We start from the raw sequence: 22,648 nt of genomic DNA, 5'->3' as shown, positions 1-22,648 counted from the left end.
CACATGTCTTGGTCCTAGAGAATGGGGCATGGTGGCTCAGACATCGATGCCATTGTAAGTCGTATTAACTCGTCGCAACCACACGTTGTGAAAGTTGCTGCAGCATGCCGATCGACAGAAATTAAGGTATTCCGCCGTTGGAATTTGACAGGACTAGCTCGACGCCATCTTCATAGCTGCTATCACGGATACGATACGACATGGGAGTCAAATAAGAAACGGCCACGGATGACTGGCGGGCGGTGTCGCTTTCCCGCGGTGAACGTTGTGTGTCCCGATTGCATGGTGTCGGAGAAGAAGAAAGGTGCAGAAGGAGGCGTCCTTCAAAAGTGCTCAGACTCCGATGTCAAAGCGACACAGTGACAAGACAACCTAGAGGCTAGAGGGGTCTCCATGGTTGAGAAAGCCGATATCGCACGCGGGGGGCCAGCATCGTCAGCTGCGTCTCAGAAGTCAAACTTGGTTCGTTTGTGTATCCACACGAAGTATATTCACGGATGGATAGTCTTCGAGCTGAAGAACGTGTCGGTGACGCTAGCGAAAGGTGAATCACCCACATGGCGAGCGATGACTCGGGTGGTGGTGCTAGTCCGGTGGTCTGGCACATTATCAGAGAATCTGCAGGCCATCCACAGTGTGTAGTCCGAGTCGCTAATCTCAAGCCTGATCGAAGCCTTCTCGCAAGATGAGTAGTTGCGGTGCGGGGCTTCGAACAAGCCCAGATTGGTTTGATTGCACCGCTTCCAGTCCGCCAGAATGTGCGAGACCGCGCGAGGCCAAAACGACACATGCAATCGGATGCAATCGGGAAAGGCTCACAGGCTGTCCTTGATCCTTCACCTTGCTGTTCCGTGAATATGCTGCGCCGCTGGGGAAAGGTCGGGAATCCTTCAGGTCCACTAAGAGATAAGACGGCACCGAAACCGGGCTACCTTGGTTGATAAGTTGATAGAAGAAAAGGCCATGACGGAAATGCGCCGTGGGTAATTGCAACACCTAAAAGCCGAGGGTTAAACGCCTGATAGAGGTAGCGCGTCTGACAAGCGTTGATGAAAGCAAAGCTGCGCGAATGAAGATGTTGAATCAGGTGTTGCATGAATCGCTGTTGGTGCGCAAGTTCAGTTGATGGTGAGGTGGGGAATCGAGATTGCTGGCTTGCCGATAGCTGCTTGCTATGGCGGAGACTGCTGTTACTCAGACAGAAGAAAATTCGAGTAGATGACGGATAGCTCTTATCGTGGAGTCAGAGCCAGTAATTAGCTCTTTACCGTGGCGTTTTTAATCGTGGGCGGAAGAGGGTGAGAAGTGCAAGGCGGTCGTAGCATGATGGTGGGATTCGATGATCCCTCACATTGACGAGCCAACGAGCCATATGCCCCGGATTCTCTTGGGATGGGCGATATGTCGTCATTATCACCCCGATGGAGCAGAGAATCATCGAGCCAAGACATTGATGGAGCGTCCCATTCGCACGAGCATTGAGAGGGTGCCTTGGTTGCGTCTAGGTTTCGCCCATGTGGTTGTGGCAGCATTCGTCTGATGCGCAGGAGAGTCGAGCCTGAACTTCTGGTCTGAAGTGGGAGACCCGTGGACAGGAGTGAAGGTGGGCGGTGGGCGGAGCTTGGAAACCCGGTGCTGACTAAGGTACTTTCCTTCACCTTACCTAGGTAGGTAGCATCCTTTCGGAGTCTGTCCCCAGTACCTCAGTGAATACGTACCTCGAGGGGTGCCTGTAAGGTACCTTAGGTAAGGTAGGCTGTCGCAATTGCACACTGTTGGAACACTTTGGGCGGGAACGACATGAGCATGAAATGGACACCAATAACCAAAGGAAAGGAACGCTAGAAGGAGCATGCGTTGCTGCTCCGTTCGCTCTTGCCTTGTGGGAACGAACTATGCATCCATGGAAAGAACCAAAATCTATCCGCACCTTACTGGCCAGTGGCCACGCAGACGAAGCCATTTGGAGAAGCTGCAAGCCAGGTTGGTTCTTCCTGTGTTTGAATGGCCGCGCCTCTGATTGGCTGTCCCCTCTTATCTTTCGGCACGGTGGGGCTGAGAACGCTAGCGTCATCTTGGCAATGATAAGGCGAGGCAGGCACCAGTGGGACGGTCCATACCCTTGTCTGACCCTGCAGGGGGTCCCCCCGTCCCTCTTTCCCTTTCCGTCTTCCAACGAACGACCGAAACGGGGCACCTGATAGACGACGACTCCTCACCTTCAATCTCTCACCACTGGCATCTCACACACTTAACACAGCCTCTCAACTCAAGCGCCAATGTTCGTCGTTGTCACCTTATTGTTCTCACCTCTATTTCATGTTCGGACTCAGTGTTTCGCTTCCGCATCATGCAACTCAGTAGCTCATCGCTCGTTACGAGTGACCTTCATAGCTTCTCCCATTTGCTTGTGGACATCTACCTTAATGATACAGAGATAATCAGAGTCCGTCTGCTGACTTGCAGCCTTATCAGCAACCAGCGCCATTCCTGATTCCTGCAGCACTCATCATACCCCTAACCATTCATATCCGAAATCTCCATTCGTCTCTCAAACCATGCCGCCCTAGACTAGTCGCTCCCGTTGCATTCGCCAAGGAATACCGGCTAACACGGTATGTAGCATGAAGCGTCAAATCCTCTTCGTTTGTACAAAGTACTGATAAAGAACTACTGTCGTATGTACGTGTCACACGCGCGGCCTCTCAGTCTCAGACTCTTGGTGTCAAAGTCGTTTCCCTCTTCATGAGCCATCACTGGCGAGCTCGCAATCTGTCATTCATCTGACCCATTGGGCGCCAGGCTTCTAGGTGATCCGTCTCACTTGCTCCACATCGTGCACTTACATGAGAGTGAGGAACAAAACAGATGGTCGATCAAAAACTTTAAACGTGATTTGGACATGTCTCATATCTGCCCTGGTCTGAAAAGATTTCATGCTTTGCAAAGGTTGCCGTTCATCGCCCAACGGCCGCACGGCAACTTTAGAGTTAGTAGATCAACTTTGTTCCTCCTCCTCCCGTCCCGTCCGCCTGGGTCTGTCCCGCTGACTTGCGTCTTTGCGGGCGCTCTCTCTCTCATTTTGACATCAAATGGCGCCCAAGCGCCCCCGATTATCCGTAGATAGTCTGTTCTTCAAATGGACGGGCGCTCACCCTTCGCGTGGCTGCGGGCGCAGCAACATTCACTCATACTTATATAAACGCCGGTTTCCAACCTTTCTACTTCAACTCACGGCCTTGAAAATTTCAATCAATCACGTCGAAACCTACCAAGGGAGATGTCCTTAAGCCATACGCGAGCAATACATTATACAACCAGTACGAAATCACAGTAGCAACTCGAGAGACACGAAGAGCCTGATATTCAAACCCGACTCTACAACACACCTTAGCCACCAATCAGCACGCTGCCCTCGGCATATCCTCACCTGGCGAGAGAAAAGCCGTATCCAAGTCCTTAGATCTTCTTATGTCCGCCAACATGATAGGCCATGAGTGGAGTGCTCACCCACTCAATGATTGCCTCGCAGTATCACCACGACTAAACAATGGACACCACCTATATGCATCATAGCCATCAAGCACAATAGACTGGGTTTAAGCTAGGTGCCTAGAACTGAAGCAGTTTCCACAGGACTGCCAAGCCCTAGATTGCCAGTAAACCTGGCTCCTGCACATTTGAGAACAAGCTGCCAAAGTTCCCAGCAGGACGACACGATATGAGGATCCTGACTCTTGGGACTAGGTCGAAGATGAATTTTGACAAACGGTGCCATCAAGTAATTTCGATGCAGTCACTTGCAGGGTTGATTCTGATGACTTGTTGCAGCAGTCGATATAACGATACGTGTCAGGCTGGCGATCCATTGTCTTCTCTCGGGATGCTGTTCCTCATGACCCAATATTCTCACGGCTTGTTCCCTCTCCCTACATACAATAATTGACAAGAGTCTGATAAATCCAACAATGATTCCACATTCGGAGAACCTGAATAACGCATATGCCTATAGAAATGCTGTAAATATGAGAGCTGTGGCCTACAGGTGACAGAAATGGGACCTAAAGCCCCTAGAGTTCGGTCCCTGGGGCCCAAGGCCTCGAAGGGCATGATGTACGAGGCAACGAGATTCGTACCCATGCCGGACTAGATACACGAAAGCAATCCACACTTAACCAATTTCCTATAATAAGTCCAGATTCTGCCGTGTGATGTAGTCGAAAACTTCAAACACCGGCCCGCAGCATCTTGTCCCAACCAAAAGAGAACAAGTTCACCTGAACTATCTCACAATTTCTAATACCAGATAGAGGCTGTCTTCATACATCCATTGACTGAATCGTAGAAGTTTTATACGTTAGCTTGTTCCTAGGCCTTGAATCTCCCATGAGTGGTAGATGATGGATGGCATGCTTGCAACATAAGGTAGGGGGAGGAGTTAGCTGGGCTGTAAGCCCTGCTCAAAGCATCGTTGCTCTTATGCATGCCTTTCATAAACACTTTATCTCTTGCTCCGATGATGCGCCTGTATCCTAAGTGAGTTATATCAAGCTGTAAAAGATGATCATGAAGTCTTCATTCAGCCCAGCGGCATTTTACTAATGGTCTTGGTTCCCAGTATGAATGGGAAATCAACTTCCTCTCATCCAGGTTAACAAAATTTCTATACCTCAAATCGTTGTGATACTCAAAACATGCCGTCACTGATGGAATTGGGCCTTGACTGAGATGTATACACAGTCATATGAAAGTCAGCTCAACCTACCTGATGATTGTCTTGATGATAGAAAGCTTTGTCATGACATCGAAACCAGTCCGAAGCTGACAGCTTCGCTATGATTTACCAAACTATCAACGGCGGGACATTGTCCTGCCCTTGCGTTCGCATACTTCACTCATAACAAACGTACACGATCACGCGTTGAGATATCATCGACTTGATAGGAGTCTTCCGGAACCCTGGCTACCATGTCTTTCCGCGAATACGAAACTCCAGCAGGCATGGTGCAAATTTAGCGTAAGGTTAACGATGGCGACTTGACTAAGTTACTGATAGTCTATCGCTTACCCAGCGAGGCTGTTATCACTAATTTCATCAATTTTACTTCATGTAACTAATACAGCTCCGTGGTGCCTTTTGGTACAGCATCGAGTAAAAAGGTTGACCCTTGACCTTACGCTAAGACCTGATAACACCACCGGGCCTGCGACTTTCGATTTAGTCATCAATAGAACCCTTGATCTCGGGGTTTGCAAAATACTGAAGGCCGTGTTGATAAGCTTTTGACACATGCCCCGACGACCGTGATTGAATCCAGGGCGAGTTGCCATAGTGTTGCCAATGTCGCCAAGAAATAGATCAGAAGTCAGCGGCTCGGAGGCTCAGACAACGAGGCTCTCATAAGGCGTATGTTTGTAGGGCGCATGAGCTTGCCGCGTCATAAAGGCCGCCACTTGCAACGTATAGTACGATGTTGTGTCGCTCCATCCAATAAAAGTTCGGATGACACACCGTAATTCTGGTGACTGAACGTTTCGACGTTCGGAACAGCCCCGCTCTGGAGCGAACCGAAATGCTAAGTTAGTGGGGCTGTTCCGAATGGAGTCATGTTAGATGGAATAAAAGGTTCTCGTACTGATGTCTCATCAGGGAAAGTGAGATAGTTAAATTGAGACATAGTACTTGCTTCGTGCCGTAGAAAAGATAAAGGCGCTTTTCAGAACAGATTCAAGAATATGGCCCATCCTTATCATAACATCAAAGACGTAAGCTACATCTTATTCCACAGGAAAGCATGCTAATCGCTTTCTGACTTAGTTCCAATCGTTTTGCAAAGCTCGCGCTGTTGCTTTGCACAAACATGTATCCGCTTTACCGGAGGGCAAATTCGAAGAGAACCCTTGGGAACTTGTGCGACTTATAGAGGACTTTGCCAACACCGAAAAGCTCCCCATGATATTCCGTGAAACCAAGATGAACCTGGCCCGAGTCGCTCTCGCAGATATGAGCCCAAAGCCAAAGGTGATGGTCGAGTTTGGAAGCTTCGTTGGTAATTCGACGATAGCATGGGGCGCTATGCTGAGAGAGTTTTATCCAGGCGACAATAGTGGCATTCGCGTTTACAGTTTCGAGCTCGACCCCGAACTAGCAGAGATTGCACGAGATGTTGTGAAACTAGCTGGTATGAGCGACATTGTCACTGTCGTTGACGGACCAGGCGCAGAGTCGTTGAAGACTCTTGTGAAGAACGGAGATCTTAAGACCGAAAGTGTTGATGCAGTCTTCTTCGACCACTGGGAAGACATCTATCTTCCAGATTTGAAGCTCTGTGAGGAACTTGGAGTTCTTCACAAGGGATCAGTTGTATTGGCAGACAATACTGACATTCCCGGTGCGCCTAAGTACCTCGAGTATGTGAGAGGCAACATGGAGGAACTTGCTGGAACTTTACGATATCAAAGCAAGACTCATCTCGTCCCGAACTCGAGTACCTCACACGGGCCAGTGAGTGATGTTAAGGAATCCTGATTGCTGCCATCTGCTGACTTAATTAATAGCGAGCCCTGGAGGTTACTGTCGTCGTTTGATTGTCATTTGAGATTATGTCCATTGATTTCCATGCTACAGGAATCCCATTGATGTTGACTTTAAATAAAATGGATCATTGTAGAATATAAAGGGTTATCTGCCCCAGGCGTGTAGGCCTGGACGAGGAATTTCCGTGCAAAGTCTTTGAATGAATGTTGTATTGAAATGTTTCAAACCGATAGTGTACTTCTTCGCAGGTTTATAGCAAGCTGTATGTGGCTCTCTGGATGGCAGCGATTATCTTTTCTAGCCACTCAGCAGCACCCTCGTCGTTACCATCTTCCAAGCATTCCACAACTCCGGGAAAGATGACTCCGTCATAGCCATACCACAGCCCTGGTGCAAAGATCTGCCAGGATGTTAGAACACGAACAACGGGGACCTCAGACTTACACTTACAGCATGTCGATACCACTCCCGCCCAGGCAACCCAGCCCCCTTTGGCAAAAGAAACTGCCGCTCAAGATAGAGATAGGCCTTGTTGACTTCATTGTCAACTTGCATGTTTCCTGGAGCGACTCTGAGTGGCGATATCGCGTCTAATCGAGACGCGGCGTCTTTGAAATGCGTGACTGCGTTGCTCAGAGCATGAAAGCTGAGGACGTTATCATATTTGGCCTTGAGCTTCTCCAAGTGATGAGCGAGGGTCCTCGGATACTCCGCTGCCTCGAACGCAATATTACCCAAACCAGCAAGGCGAACCGTCAATAACCCCCAGAGTTGAGCCATCGCAAGGTGCTTCTTGAAGCCGATATCGCCAAAGTTTTCGACCCAGTAGTAACTATCGTAGTTGGAATGATAAGGATAAACACCCTTTCCCTGCCGATTGAAGAGCAGGTCAACGGATGGAATGCCGAGATGATCGAAGAAGACCGTGTAATCACTTCCCGTACCCATTAGATCGAGGGTTGGGGTCACCTGCTCTGGGTTGGCTCGCTTTTGGTCGCTCAGCCAGTCATCATAGACTGTTCGATTCTCGTTGATCGGCGATTGGACCATGCGAGTAACATCACGAAGCACGCTTGCAAGAAGGGGACTACCTGTCGCGCCAAGGATCGTCCCACCATTGGTCGCCTCGTCAACATTAAGGTCTGAGCAAAGATCAGCTCCTATCCTTCCCACAATCCAGACATTTCATAAGACTTACAGGCAACACAGTTCTTGCTTAAATCATCCTGGTGGTGTTCGCCCCATTCGGTAGAGCCGACCAGGCCGTATTCTTCGTTGTCCCAGTTTGCTAGTATTCTGCATGTCATGGGTAGTGAGACATAACCCTTAACGGTTGAATCTTGCAACTATAAAAATGCATTACTTACATCTTCCTGTATGGTTTCCAGCCTTTTGAGTAAAGCTCGCCAAGGGCCCTAGCGACCTCGTTCATGGCCGCCGTCCCACTCACTGGGTCGATAGCTCCACAGCACCAAGAATCATGGTGATTACCAAGAACGATGCTCTCTTCAGTGGTCCCACGTATGGTCCCGATAACGTTGTAGATCGGGGCGTATTTGTAAGTGCCTGGGAATACAGTCAGAAATTTTGCCTGGTTTCCGGACAGCTTGAGATCAAAATTGCTCACCTTGGTTCGATAGAAAGACTCTGGCCTGGCTAGGGCCAGTACAATAGTCCACTGCCGGAAGACATCCTTCCCAGTCGCTGTGCTCACCGGCTATCTGACTAGGTATAAGTCCATGGCCGTTCAATGCCTGAAGGAAAGGAATAGCATCCGCATAAGAGATTGGCAGAGATGGTATCCTTGGGGTTGCGTGACCAGGATCCTGTCGTTCAAGGTCGGTGTCTGGCAAACTGGGGTACCCGGGTGTCGTGGGGTCACCCACGGCCACGGAGAAGAAGTCGACGCTGCCTCGCTGAATTGTTTTGGGATGCCTTGCTGGACCATGAGGGTAGGGCTCATAGCCATTCTCGACAGTGTATTCGCCGTCCTCTTGAGGGTCGTTATACAGAATGACGGCGGCTGCCCCGTACTGTTCGGCTGCTCTAACTTTGAGGCCTCTAAAGACCTTGGCATACTTGCATATGACGATTTTGCCTTTCACGGAGATTCCATGCGACTTCAGCAACTCAAAGTCTTTCAACTCGCCGAAGTTCGCATACACCAATTCGGCGCAGATTTCGCCGTTTGCGCTGAAGCCATGAAAGGCGGGTAAACCGTTTCGAGGAGACGACGTTGGATCCTCTGACACCTCGTCCTCTGTCAGGGATGCCTCGAAACCTATCTGTCCATCCGGTGCAAGGAGATGCAGAGCTTGAGACTTTGGAAAGTTTTGCAGGACCTGGTATTCTTCCAATGCGGCCGGGATACCGTACGAAATCCATAGATCCCGGATGCGTTCTGCGTGGGCTAGGTCCCCGGCTAGGTGGGGTTCTGCGCTGTACAATTTTGACCAATGGCGAAGTTTCGTAGTGTCAGGCGATTGAAGCATGAGCTTCTCAGCTTCATGTTGTGGTACCTTGATCTCCATGAGCTACCTGGGTATCTTAGTCGTATGGGAGTTGGAATGCTAGATTGAGGTTGCTGCTGCGGCTGTCAATGTCTTCTCAATGAACGCGGTTGCTGGACTGGATGTTAACTTTGACCAAAAGCGAAGCAGATTTGGTAGGGGTTTTGTGCCAATCCACTACAGTGGGGTGTCGAAAGTTCGTGTGCAGCGCACAGTATCCCGCAAAAGTACTACTTTTTAACAGCGAATAGAAACTTAAATATAATAAGAAAAAGAAATCAAAAGTTACTATATAACTAATTAGCTATTATATTAATATATATCTAAGTTATATTATATTTTATTTAATTATAAAAGTATTAAATAAATCTTTTAAATAAGAGATTTTTATTATAATAGATTATAGGGCCTTTTGAGTACGAATAGTACTATACTTCTTAGTAAATTCTTTTTTATTCTATATTTTACTTTTATATTTTATTATAAAGTACTAGTATAATATATTAAAAATATATATAAAAATAGCTTTATATAACGTATATAATAAGCGAGTAGGCTAGATAAGCGAATAGGCTACCTAACCGCTATTAAGCTACCTATATTACTATAATACGTATTCCTTAACTAAAAAGAATAATAGTACTAACTAAAAATACTTAATTAAACCTAGCTATTTAAGCTATTTATAAAGACCGAAATCTTACTATTCGGGTTATAATAAAGATTTATAATATTAGTTACGTTACTTTAAATTATAGATTAAATAAAATATTATTATAACGTAATACTATTCCTAACTCGTAAAAATTAACTATACTTAAAAAAGAGAAGTTAGTTAAGTATATTTTTAATTTAAATTCCTAATCGTTTCCTCTCCGCCTTAGTAATATAAAAAATATAACTAATTAACTACTTATTAATTATAATACGCTCCCCGTTAAGAAGTATTAGGTTTTTAACTTCGTTAAGTACTAACTATAGCTCTAGACGCGCTTTTTTTATAAATATAATTATAAAAGGGCTTAATATAAAAATCTAGACGTAATAAACGCATAGTTTTACCTTATAATAAATATAATTATAAAATATAGTATTATAAAATCCGATATTTATAATTTCGACAAGATTAGTTTTATAATAAGCTAGATTATATTTAAAATAGTTATTATAAATATAAAAAGGCGTTTAAATACAAAAATAATATAGCTTAGTAATTATAAATAGGTTATAATTATCTAAGTTATTAATTCGTTAGGCTATAGCATCCCGCTATATATTATTATTATAAATAAATATTACCTCTCTATTTAATATATAAAATCTAGTTTACTACGTAATTAAGTTATCGTAACGTCTAAAAACGGATAAATAATAAATAAAAAAGACCTAAATTAAGTAAAACACTTTAAATAGTAAATAAAACTACGTATAAAAAGTCGATATTACTTCCTTATTATTAATAAATATAAAAGTTATTACTTTACGAATTTTAAATTATATTATAAAAAAAATAATATCGTTACCCTTTATATACTAGCTTATTTATCTTATTTATTATAACCTTTAAATATTAAATATTTTAAACTTTTAAAAACGGTATATAGTTAAAAAATTAAAAAAAAAATATAATAGAGTAATACTTGTATTATAAAAGAGGACTTCTTTTTTACGTTTTATAAGATATTTATATAAATAATTATAAAAAAAAAAAATATTTAAAGAGGATTTAAAAAAGCCGGGCTTATATTTTTAAATATAGAGAATATACTATTTAAGCTTAATATAAAGTTATATACTCTAATACCTCTAAAATCCGTCTTAATAATATTACTAACTTAGACTTCCTAAATACTAAATAACTTAATAAAAGTATTATTATAGTTATAATTTATTAAAAATCGAATTACTTATTATTAAAATAGCTCCTTAACTTTAATTATTAAAATTATAGAGTATTTATTAAAAAGAGTATAAGGATTTATATACTAAATTACCTTATTAAAATTAGAGAACTAGATTTTTTAAGAAGAAAATAACTTACTTAACTAACGTAAGAGGGCTAAAAAAATATATTTTAAATAAAAAAGAAGTCTTATAGTAGCCGATAAGGAAGACCTTTAGTTATAAAAAGAGGTAATAACTTAGATTAAAAAAGAAATATATCGGAGTAATAGTCGTTAGCTAAGGACTAAAATAGGTTAATAATAATATAACGTTTACGGGAATACTAATTATAATACGTAAATATATTAAATTACTAAAAGAATATTTAAAAAAGAGGATACTAAATAGTTTTAATTAAATTACTTTTCTTAGTACTACTTTTTAATTACGAATATAATATAGTCGTAGTTAGGTAGCCTACTCGCTTATCTAGCCTACTCGCTTATTATATACGTTACTTTATATACTTAAGTATTTTATAAAAGTTTAAATTATATTAGTTATATCTAAGTTAAAAAGATATTTATAGTAATTAAGAGACGTAGTTAGTGGGCTATAGGTGACGCACTAGGAGGGTGTACACGAACTTTTGGCACCCTACTGTACTAATGCCATTGTTCAGTCCCTGGCCGATTACGGGGATACCGGGTTTTGGAGACCCTAACAATGATAAGAACAACATTGGCTTCCTAGTTTGGGTGGAAGCCAAATCTTATGTGATGAGATGAGGTGATGGTTTGTTATCCCCTGAGAAGGTGCCTGAAGTGAAATATGCTCCTGCAACCTGTATTGCTGCCACGACACTACTCAGCTTCGTGTTGCAAAAAACGGCTTGATCTTCTACGGTGCATCCTGATCGCTGATGGTCACTTGCAGCATAACGCAGGACCAGAGACAGACTGCATAAGATGCCTATTTTCAGAATAGTGTAGTAGTCATTTGATATACTTAATTTCAACCACAGATATCGACGATCAGACGCATGAACATTCTGATGCAGTCAAGATAGTCCGGAATGTCTACTTTCTCATCCGGCCGGGTGTTGTACTTCCCTCCAGGACCACAGACAATACCTTCCATCCCCAAAGTTTTGAACAAGTGGCCAGCGTCGGATCCATAGAAGCAAGTCGGCGCAAGAACCCCTGTTGGCTGCTCGTAGTTGCGAACCTGGCGATAGGCCTTGTTCAGGGCTCTCACTATCTGTGAGTCTCTTGGCACCTCAAATGCCGGCATTGTAGGCTCAAATCGCTGCTTGACAGTAGCCGACATACCAGCATAATTACCAACTACAGTGTCCACTAATTCGCGAATATCAGCCATGACACCTTCTTGTGTCTGGCCAGGAGCGTAGCGCGCACTTCCAGCAAGCTTGCATACGTCCGCTACTTGGGCAGGTCTCCATTCAACCAAGTCTTTCCCAAGGGCACCATGAACCACGCCCACTGAACATCTGTTGCACTTTTCATGCTCACTGCTCTTGGCTCCACGGAATTTCATACATGCCATCTGGGGAATCAGCTCACATGCCGCCAGGATCGCATCGGATGCCTCCTCCTTGGCTGACATGTGTCGAGTGACTCCAACAATCTCAATCTCGAAGACTAGAGCTTCCGCGTGCATTGTGACTGCTTGTATATCCGACGGTTCGCAGTTAACAAAACAATCGGCATTGATCTTTCCTTGATCAATGAGGGCCATCGTACCAACGCCTCCCTGAAGCTCACCAACCACATAGGTTAGGACAACATTGCCTCTGGGCCGCCAGCCAGCCTTAAGCAGCGCTTCAACGGCGCAAAAGTACGCGGCACAGCCAGATTTCATGTTACTGACTCCAATGCCGTAGATAAACTCGTTATCAATCTTTCCCTCCCAAGGATCGATCGTCCAACCTTCGGAGACAGGATTTGTGTCTAGATGTCCATTGAAGAGTAGCGTTTTGGGGACTTTGTTGCTCGCTGCTGACACTGAATGGTGGCCCTTCCAGATCCCTATCGCATTTTGACGGCGGCCGTTGTCGAACGGGCAAATAGCCGACTCCAGTCCAATCTTTCTCATTTGCTCGGCCATGAAATCCGTTGCCTCTAGCTCACCATCGGTCTGCGAGTAGCTCTTGATTTGAATGAGCCTTGACAAGAAGGCAAGGCAGTGAGCCTGGTCAATGTCTGGGACCTGCATGATCTGGCGATATGTTTGTGGTTTCGAATTGTATTTGCTTGAAGATGGATGACTGATTTACTGATAGGCCCTGAGCCTCGGCAAGCGTTGCATCTAACACAGAAAGTCAATGGCGATCGGCAGTGCAAAGAGTGGCGACCACGTTTCGGATGTTGCCCAAAGTCGACTTACTGGACTTATCCTTTACTGAGGACCGAAGAATTGGAATGGGCGCCGGGAATCACTCGGAAGCAGGTCGATGTGCTTGTCCGATCCATGGGTCAAGTTTGGATGGTGCGAAATAGTCGGAGTCTTATCGGCCGCTCGGGCTTCCCCGGCGATCCACATAGAAACGGGGCAAGTGGGGGACGTTGATACAACCCCTACATGCTAAGCTTTTGAGCGGAAAGCCGGGTCCACTGTCTTTGTCTTGGAGATCTTGTCCTTGTCGAAGGCGGGGACGCGATACAAAACCACTCAAGAAGTTTTCCGAGCCGTCGTGATAACAAGATCGGAGCGGTTGCCCGCCGGCAAAGGAAGCCACATCTTATCAGCTACTCCAAGACTCAAAGCTAATGTCCGGCTGACCGGCACATTGTCCACCGCAGGGGAAAAGAAGATAAATGTTTTTCCATTGATTGATAGGTCATCAGTGGCTACCTATATGTACTTGTTGTGGAGACATTCATTCAAGCTTACTCGAAGGTGCCACAATTGATAGCGAAGTCGGCTTTTAGAGGCCGAGCCAGTGCATCTACCATTCTCAAATGTTTGGATGCAGCACGATTATCCATGATTACGGCGATGCTGCTCTCGATAAGCGTGATTCTAGCGGAGATATTAGACCACCGAGCCGGATATCGCAAAGAAAGACCACATAGCTTGTTTTCCATTCTCAAGGTTCGTCCCGGAAAATGAGAGACAACATTGAAGCATCACCGGCAGCGGCTGACACTGCCAGCGGCCATGAGGTCGCTCTCAAAGGGCAAGTCGCTGATGAAGGCTATGATATTTTTGAGGAAGGCATCGCGCAGTCCGTGCCGCAGGATATTGCCAATGCTGTCAGGCGCAAGATTGATCGCCATCTTTTAGCGTTGATGTGCTTGCTGTATGGCCTCAACTATGTCGACAAAGTTGCAATGGGATGGGCAGTATTGTTCGACTTCCGCAAAGACCTTGGTCTGGTGGGAGACGAATATTCATGGGCCAGCTCCATGTTTTACTTGTTAGTGATGACGACCAAATCTGTGGATTCAAGAGTAAACTGACTATCTGCAGCGGATACCTTGCCGCGCAATACCCTGCCAACTATATGCTTCAGAGATATAAGACAGTCCGGATTCTCAGCTCTGCCGTGATTATTTGGGGTGTGCTAATGCTTGCGTGAGAATACAGCCCTCCTCAAACATTCATTGTCGTATAACTGACTATCGGAAAGCCATCTTGGCCTGCGAAACTTTGCCGGACTGATGGTAGTCCGCTTCCTCCTCGGTGTAGCTGAATCGGTTGTAACTCCTGGCATTCTGCTGTATACTTCTATCTGGTACACCCGAAAGGAACAGGTCTTGCGTACGATGCTGTGGGCTGCTATGCAAGGGGCATTTTCCATTGTTTGCAGCTTGTTGTCTTTCGGCCTGGGTCATATTACCAACACCGCCTTGAGGCCTTGGATGTACATCTTCCTAGTCTTGGGCATTCTCAGCATCTTGGTAGGCGTCCTCTGGATCATTTTTATGCCGGAGACCCCCAACAAGGCCAAGTTTCTCACACACGAGGAGCAAGTCATTGCCGTACAGCGTGTTGCGCAGAACATGACAGGCATCAAAGGGTATGAATGGAAGCACTACCAAATGTGGCATGCAGTAATCGATGTCAAGACTTGGCTGGTACTGGCATTTGTTCTCTTCACTCAACTCCCTAATGGCGGTCTCACATCATTCGGAAGCCTGGTTATCTCAGGGTTCGGCTTTGACGCGTTCCGAACACTGCTCATTGGCCTTCCTTCATCCGTTGTCAGTGCGGGGAGCATGATTGTTTGGGGAACCATTTCAATTAAGTATGGAAATCTCCGAACATGGGGCATGATCATACCTCTGCTGCCTGCGATTGCAGGAATCGCGGCTGTCTATGCTACTATGGATACGGGGGCAAACAAGTACGGGCGGGTAGTTGCATACTGGCTGATCAACTCGTATGCTGTAACAGTGAGTCACTGAGCCCTCTTGCAAGCGAAAAACCTCTTACTAACCTGTTTTCACAAGTGGCCATTTGTCTTGACTATTGTCGGTCAAAATGTCGCAGGCCATACCAAGCGGGCATTTACTAACACCATGCTCCTAATGGTCTTCGCTGCTGGAAATATCGCTGGTCCATTCTTTTTCCGCAGTCAAGACGCCCCAAAGTACGTTCTTGCTATTGCGGTAGTTTTGGTCTGTTTCTGCGCGGCACTTTTGACTGCGATCGTCTTACGATTGAACATGGCTTGGCAAAATAGGCGCCGGGATAGCAAGTACGGTAACGTTGATGGGGTCGAGGAGAAGGTTGACGGGATGAGGCTTGGAATGCACGACAAGACAGACTTGGAGAATTTGGATTTCAGATACGTTCTCTGAGATTCGATGGCACGACTCGTAACTTCAGCCACAAAAGCAGGGAGGCGTCGATAGTTTCATCTCCCCTCTCAGGCTTCAATGGTGAGGGCGGAGATTTAACTGAACTGTTGCGCCGGCATGGTGCGAGCTTGAATGACCTGAAGTTGGGAAACATCAATCTAGTCCAGAGCGAGAGCAATTGGTCAGATGTCGTTCAAGTTGTGCGAGACGAACTGAGCGATTGCAAACTTCAGATAACCGACTGTGAACTCGAAGGCCAATATCTAGAGATCCCCGACTATTCCTGCGCTGATTCCTCTTCTTTTATGTCTTTCTTGCAAGCAATCCCCCGCGAAGAACTCACCGAGCTTCATGGCAAGTTAGTCAATTTGGAGATTTGAGTGAACCCGATCACTTCCAAGTAGAAGTTGGATAGAGTGTGTATATAAGACTTTTCAACGTTTTGGAATACCGCTTAGTAGAGATGACTGTCGCTGTCCAGGGATGTTTCATTTCTTCTATGAATACAGTCTGCCAATGCACTTATTACTCATCGAACTCGTGAGAAAGTTCCAAGAACTTCGGAAATATAGGCTGTGGAGGTGGTTCTGATCGTCGTTCGTAATCCTCCATCGTTGAATACAGACCACTATACGCTTTGATGGATACTCCTTGTCTCGCTTCATCAGTGGTAGTGATCGATTGCTGCTATTTGGCCATCTGAGAATGCATTTGAAAATTGAACAGATTATTCTCAGGCATGCTCCAGCCATGCCAGTCTTCGCTTTATTAATCAGGATCATTGACGATCTCTTTGGTCAGTGCCAATTCATCATGACCCCTATAGAGCTCCTTGGCCGAGCGTAGATAATCCTTGCTCCATTCCCTTTTTTTTAAGGAATTCAAGACCCTCTTCTTTCGCCCGCAGTTCAATCGTCTCCTTAAAGAACTCGCTGTAAGAATGATGTGCGGCTTCCCACTGTTCCTGTGTTGGCCTCATCCCGTCAAAAAGCTCAAGAAAAAGATATTGGTACCTTAGTCTCCAGCTATACATGCGAGTATGACCTGGTGTTTTAGCTCAGGTCGGCGCCATGCCAGCTCGCGCAAGGTGTCCGAATGTGGGCAGTGAGGCCACCAGAATAGCTCCGCAAGCGTTTCGCTGTCGATTTCGCTATCGATGCGGGATAGATCGTCGTTCATGATAAACCGCGCATGGCATGCCTGCCCAATAAGTCTAATTTCATACTGGCGTGGGAAAAGTTCGTCAACGCATAATTAGAGCCATCGCGCAAAATGGTGTGTGATGGTAGGCACCGCGAACAACGGCCGTGATCTCATTCGGAACTGTAATTGGCCGTCTGAGGCGAGAGTAACGCTCAATATTGCCGTCCCATGCAGCCATGAGAATCAAAATGCCCTTATTGATAGGAGGCAAATCTTCTGGCAGTGGGGTGTGAAGCAGAGCGATGTACTCGCCTTGTAACTTTGAGAGACGAGGCCCAGGCGAAGGACAACCGCTGATGTTGGAGTCCTCTTGAATATTGAAGTAGTGAGAGGGCAATTTTTCCAAGTTGGGATTCCTCTCGGGGGGGGCCTCCGATAACTTTCAATGGTCGATGGGGTTCCAAGGAGGATCGAACAGCGGTATTCCCACTGAGATAAGCTCCTGGTCATGGATTTGCAGATCTACAGATCGTTGATAATCGTTCACGACAGCATATCACACAGATTGGCTCATGATATGCTCAAAACTATCGAGCTTGCCATTATCACGAGCTTCCTCAGCAATGGAGACATCCGGTAGCAGGTCTAATTCGTTGTATAGCTCCCCATATCTTGCGACGGCGCAAGCTCGTCCAATGTGATAACGCATTTCTGGGTGGCGATAATAAAGCTTCCGATAGGTATCCTCAGTAGCAACATTAGGATACCAAATGCAATAAGGTACCACTGCCTGGTACGCCATGTCTGGAATCATGTTGCTCATGATGAGACGTGCGTTGTGGGCCCCGGCGTACCTATCAAATATCTTGCAGATATGATTCGGCGAAACTTTCGTAGTGTCGGATGCCGTGAACGAGGAAATCATTGCTGTCGCCCCATTACCAAACTCGCAGCGTCTCGCCAGGACCTATCACTCCGTTATAGAGACGTTTATCTTGACTTATCTTGCTAAAATCAGGACCCGAGCGCCTTCGTAAGCATCTTCATGTCAAGGCTCGAGAACACCTGAGCCATGATCGACGCAGCAGCAGAGGTGCGATGACGGGTCTCCTTAGTCGCGGTTAGGCGTTGAAAAGTGGCTGCATTGAGAGGGAGACCATCATTGAGTAGTCGTGAGGACTGGAATCTTATTCGGCTTCGTGGTGTTTGAATATCTGCGAAGAGAGGAGGGAAGTCTGACCCTCGTGTCGCGTTTTCTCGTACATTGAGTAAGAAAAGAACACGCGACAGATCTTGCCCAATAAAATATTCGTCTCGGTAGAGTCGGATATCGCGGCCTGGACGGTGTGCTGTGCCGCAGGTCTAACTTCAAAACCAAAAAGCCCAGCGCCCTACTCGGATAGGCCCCCTCAATGAGGCACGTCGTATGAACCTGGCCAGATATTCAAGGCGTCAAGAATTTGTGCATCCGGTTGTACCACGATGCGAGAAGTAAACCCCTGTCAAAATGCTACGTAAAGCTCCGCCTCTAAGGCTCGACGAAGAGGAAAGAATACAAAGTCCCACTGCCAATACTCAAACGCAAGTGATGCAGAGGGTAAGAACTCTCGACTATCGCCGATGACCCCGACAGCCTTTATGACAGTTGCGATACCATGAACATTTCTCGTAAAATGACACGGCAGTCTACCCTTCTAATGCCGGCGGGATGTGCCAAGATAATATAGACAGGACTGGGTTTTGTCTTATCCTGGGCTAGCATTCGACGGGTAACAAACCGACTTTCGTATCATATATGACGCAACGTTTCACTTAAGATTCTTCAGTAATTTGTGAAGAAGGCTTTGAAAGGTAAAATTGTAACCCTGAGCATGCCTGACTCCGCGATGGATGAGATTCACGACCTGCCCATGGCCTCAGCCCTTTATAGCCCAGGCCGTACAAAGTTCGTCAGCACACTGCTGGATCCCACCAAGGTTTTAGATCATGATTGGTATGCTGTTCCATCCGTGTGGCACTGCTACAAAGGTAAGTCATTAAAAACCGCAATAGTCGTTGGAAAGCTGCACCGCGGCCTTTAACATATCAGCAAGGATGAAGATGCTAGTCATCAAGGTTCCAGGCTGAGGCTGAAGCAGGTGGATAACTAGGCCGCCGCCAGACTTTCAGGAGCGAGTTGGACCAAATTCAGCCAAGACATGGGAACGGAACTGTTGAGCAAGACAATGGTCTTTTTAGTCGTCCGCAACTGAAGGTACATAGGTACAGGAAGCACCGAGAGACACGTTCGTGTTTGGCGTCAACATCGGCTCCAACTCCAAATATACACAGCATATGTAACGTGTAATCATAACGGTATATTCCGGCCAATTCCAATGCACAGATTTTCCGAGCAATGACTCCCAGGCTGCGACTTCGACATCTGAAAACACAACAGAGCTCGCCTGCGGCCGTGACTTCTTGGATCTTCATAATTCCGAGCAGGCTGGCATCAGATGATGCGTGGGCGTTGTGGCCATATTGCACTTGCTAGGACCACCGAAAACCCCAGTCAGCCATCTCCGTGGCCCGGGTGACTGTTCTCCTCATGACTCATCCTGCTGAAGTAAAGGTTCGACACTGCCTAAGGAGACATAGGCGACCAAGTGTTGCCCTGTGAGAAAAGTAGAATCACCCGATTGCCTTGACGGTATGGAAAATCTGCATCTCAATTAAGTGCGAATAATAATGCTTCATACCGATGAGACACGTACTGAAGGATGGGCGGGAAAGCATTGATGGTTGATAAAACAGCCTTGTGGAGTTCAAGATGCTGCAGGGGGTTTGCCTCTCACCAGTGCATGTCAAGTATGATACCCTGGAATGCAAAGCAGAAGGGCTCATCTCATACATCGCTTACTCACAGCATCACCGCAAGTTGAGCTTATGGTTCGGCTAGACGAGTGAAAGCTGCCATTGATATTGACCATTGATTCAGGTGCAGAACCAGCTCTTAGACTTTCATGCAATGATGCTCAGACGCATATCAAGGCTTGTAGGCGGCAGGTCAACAGCCTTACAATCTTTGCAGGGCATCTCAAACTAACTGCGTGTATGTTTTCGATAGTCTAGGTTCAATAGCCGCGTTCCCATTGGGCGGTAGATAACTTGTACGGAGAGAAAACGGCAGTGCCCGTATCGCTGCCGCGGCCGACACGAGCACGGGCAGACCAAGCAACCCATCCTCTCGAATTTGGAGGAACGAAGCCAAAATATGATTGGGCAGGTTAACTACCAGGGCGGACCGCCTTGAGCCGCTAATCTCCGGGGGTTACATTGACCTGCTGGATCGGGCCAAAATCCCCCGCGAGTGATGGCCCTTCCGCTCCCGGGACTCAAAGGTCAAGACCCTGCTCTGTCCGAACCCAGGATCTCTAACGTTTCTACGGATACAAAGAATCAGCGAAAAATATTAAGTAGCCGGGTCCCGGATCCACAATCCACTTTTCAAGGTTGTACCGGTGTGATTGATCCGTACAGGCGAGCGGGAACCAAGCGAATCATCCATCTCCAAAGAGCCGAAGACTCCAAGCACAAGCTCCCTGCTTGAGTCGTGTCTTGGTCTTCTGCAAAAGGACCTTGCCAAGATTTGTAAGGCACTTAATGAGTCCACCGGCGCAGAAAGAATATCTGCGCAGAGCAATCTGAACTGACCAATCCTAGGGTGCGATTTGAACTGTTGCTGCCCATGGTCGAGGGTGGAAGGCAGATGGTTTTTGCAGCACTGGATCGATGGGTCCTTCATCACAAGAAAGTTAAGTGTAAGTGGCTTCTCTGATTGCCAGCTTCCCTGTTCAGCTCACTCTTAATTTCCTCAATTTGTACTGACTGGCATCAACTTGTCAAGCTCCAATGAGCTTACCTCCCAGCCTGTCGAGCCAGTGCGCTCGCGCCTGCTCCTGGATACGAAGCGGAGGCAGGACATCGACGGAGAGAGAGGACCACCATGAAGCAAGCTGCAGGCTGCAGGCCACGAGGCGTGGATGCCAAGTCCAACCCCAGGACCCCAGTGACCAACGTCTTCGCGGTCATCATTGTGCAGCAGCCGTATGCTTACAGCATGGTTCGGGCGAAGCAGGGCAAACGAGAATGAGAATGACCCCTTGGCACTTCTGTCATATATGATGCCAGTGCCAATCACCCTCATGGACGACGCAACTCGACGTTCTTGGCCTTCCCCTGCTCCTCATCGACGGCCATCCTTCACCTAGAGCCCGCTTGCTCGTGTTGAACGACATCATCATGAAGACCACACAGGCCTGCGCTCTCCTATCGCTCGCCCTTCTGGGTGAAGCCTGTCTTCTCCCCGGAGAAGCCTCCGGCGGCCGCATTGCCCGCCGCCAAAACGCGAGCCCCAACAACACGGGTATCGCCATCGGCACGGGCGACCGCTTTGACGGCGGCAAGAAAGTCCCCCGTGGTCTCGGCACCCAGCCCGCCGGCACGAATCTCACCTCCCTCCTCAACGTCAACGAGATCAAGAGCGCCGTCAAGGGCCTCGTCCAGGAGTATGACCTTGAGTACTTTGAGTCGCCGTACAAGACGTATGAGAATGCCTCTTTCTTCGGTGCCAAGATCGGTGGCGAAGGCGGGAACTGCAGCGATGCGCACCACGTGTACTTCAACGCCGCCATTCATGCCCGCGAGCGCGGCTCATCGGATAACATCATTTACTTCATCTCCGACCTCCTATACGCGAACAAGCACGGCGAAGGCTTGACGTATGGCGGTCGGGTGTACACCAATGACGACGTAAAGCGTGCCCTGTCAACCGGTATTGTCTTCACGCCGTTGAGCAACCCTGACGGCGTGGCATATGACCAAGCCACACACAGCTGCTGGCGTAAGAATCGCAACCCGGCCGCCTCGGGGGGCAATCCGGAGGCCATTGGCATCGACCTGAACCGCAATTTCGACTTTCTCTTTGACTTCCCCAAGAGTTTCGCGCCCAGCGTCGGGCCCAACGTCGCTTCGGAAGACCCGACTGAACAGACTTACCACGGCGCTGCGGCGTTCTCGGAACCCGAGTCAAAAAGTATCAAGTGGGTGATGGACCAGCACAAAAACGTCAAGTGGTTCCTCGACATCCATAGCTACATCGGCGTTGTCCTGTACAACTGGGGCAGCGACGAGAACCAGTTGCGCCAGCCGTATATGAACTTCATGAACGAGTCGTACGATGCCGTCCGCGGTCTGATGCCGGATACGCCGTCCAACAATGGCGTCTACGGCGAATACATCCCCAGCGACGACTGGTCGGAGAAGGTCTTCGCTGCAATGCGAATGGGTAACGCCATGGACGCCGCCACCGGCCGCCACTACCAGGTTGAGCAGAGCTCATACCTGTACCCAACTTCGGGTTCAAGTGATGACTACGCCTACTCGCGTCACTTGACGGACCCCTCGCTCGGTAAGATGCACGGATTCGTGGTTGAATTTGGCTTTGGTAATGATGAGGTGGACTGCCCCTTCTACCCAACGCCCAGCCAGTACAACTTGAACCTGCTAGAGACAAATGCTGGCTTCATGGAGTACCTGCTCGCCGCGGCTGATCTTGGCGTTGGCGAACCGGCTTCCTGTGCAGCATGAGTACACCGGCTTTGCGGAAATGTAAGAGGGAGGGGGAAATCAGCGGCGTAGACTCCCACTTTGACTCTATGGTGGACAAGATGTTGACCATCATCCGGAGACGGACAGAGTCCCGGAGC

At 47.2% G+C, this 22,648-nt stretch overlaps 6 protein-coding genes across 6 annotated transcripts; 3 read left to right on the top strand and 3 right to left on the bottom strand.

Annotated features, from left to right (window-relative positions):
• Positions 1–5,736: 5,736 nt before the first annotated feature.
• CCOS01_08047 (catechol O-methyltransferase) lies at positions 5,737–6,588 on the top strand (the record flags this gene model as incomplete). The annotated part of the gene is made up of 3 exons (XM_060456209.1): positions 5,737–5,766; positions 5,819–6,505; positions 6,559–6,588. The coding sequence occupies 3 exons, from the start codon at positions 5,737–5,739 to the stop codon at positions 6,586–6,588; spliced, it is 747 nt and encodes a 248-aa protein (XP_060312483.1).
• Positions 6,589–6,788: 200 nt separating this feature from the next.
• Positions 6,789–9,069, bottom strand: CCOS01_08046 (glutamate carboxypeptidase II; the record flags this gene model as incomplete). Its single annotated transcript, XM_060456208.1, has 5 exons — positions 6,789–6,938; positions 6,989–7,680; positions 7,737–7,834; positions 7,906–8,104; positions 8,166–9,069. 5 exons carry the CDS (start codon positions 9,067–9,069, stop codon positions 6,789–6,791), a joined length of 2,043 nt encoding a protein of 680 aa, XP_060312482.1.
• A 2,877-nt stretch (positions 9,070–11,946) lies between these two features.
• On the bottom strand, positions 11,947–13,167 carry CCOS01_08045 (diaminopropionate ammonia-lyase; the record flags this gene model as incomplete). Its single annotated transcript, XM_060456207.1, has 1 exon — positions 11,947–13,167. One exon carries the CDS (start codon positions 13,165–13,167, stop codon positions 11,947–11,949), a length of 1,221 nt encoding a protein of 406 aa, XP_060312481.1.
• An 893-nt stretch (positions 13,168–14,060) lies between these two features.
• CCOS01_08044 (allantoate permease) lies at positions 14,061–15,758 on the top strand (the record flags this gene model as incomplete). Its single annotated transcript, XM_060456206.1, has 4 exons — positions 14,061–14,371; positions 14,425–14,529; positions 14,585–15,350; positions 15,408–15,758. 4 exons carry the CDS (start codon positions 14,061–14,063, stop codon positions 15,756–15,758), a joined length of 1,533 nt encoding a protein of 510 aa, XP_060312480.1.
• Positions 15,759–17,001: 1,243 nt separating this feature from the next.
• On the bottom strand, positions 17,002–17,316 carry CCOS01_08043 (uncharacterized protein; the record flags this gene model as incomplete). The annotated part of the gene is made up of 1 exon (XM_060456205.1): positions 17,002–17,316. A coding segment is annotated over one exon (315 nt), but the record flags the coding sequence as incomplete, so codon positions are not given.
• A 3,570-nt stretch (positions 17,317–20,886) lies between these two features.
• CCOS01_08042 (zinc carboxypeptidase) lies at positions 20,887–22,529 on the top strand (the record flags this gene model as incomplete). The annotated part of the gene is made up of 2 exons (XM_060456204.1): positions 20,887–21,003; positions 21,072–22,529. The coding sequence occupies 2 exons, from the start codon at positions 20,887–20,889 to the stop codon at positions 22,527–22,529; spliced, it is 1,575 nt and encodes a 524-aa protein (XP_060312478.1).
• Between the last annotated feature and the right edge of the window lie 119 nt (positions 22,530–22,648).

Source organism: Colletotrichum costaricense (assembly GCF_030867565.1).
Source record: "Colletotrichum costaricense strain IMI 309622 chromosome Unknown Scaffold_8.1, whole genome shotgun sequence".
In the NCBI taxonomy this organism is placed as follows: domain Eukaryota; kingdom Fungi; phylum Ascomycota; class Sordariomycetes; order Glomerellales; family Glomerellaceae; genus Colletotrichum; species Colletotrichum costaricense.
This window is presented reverse-complemented; position numbering and strand designations above follow the sequence as displayed.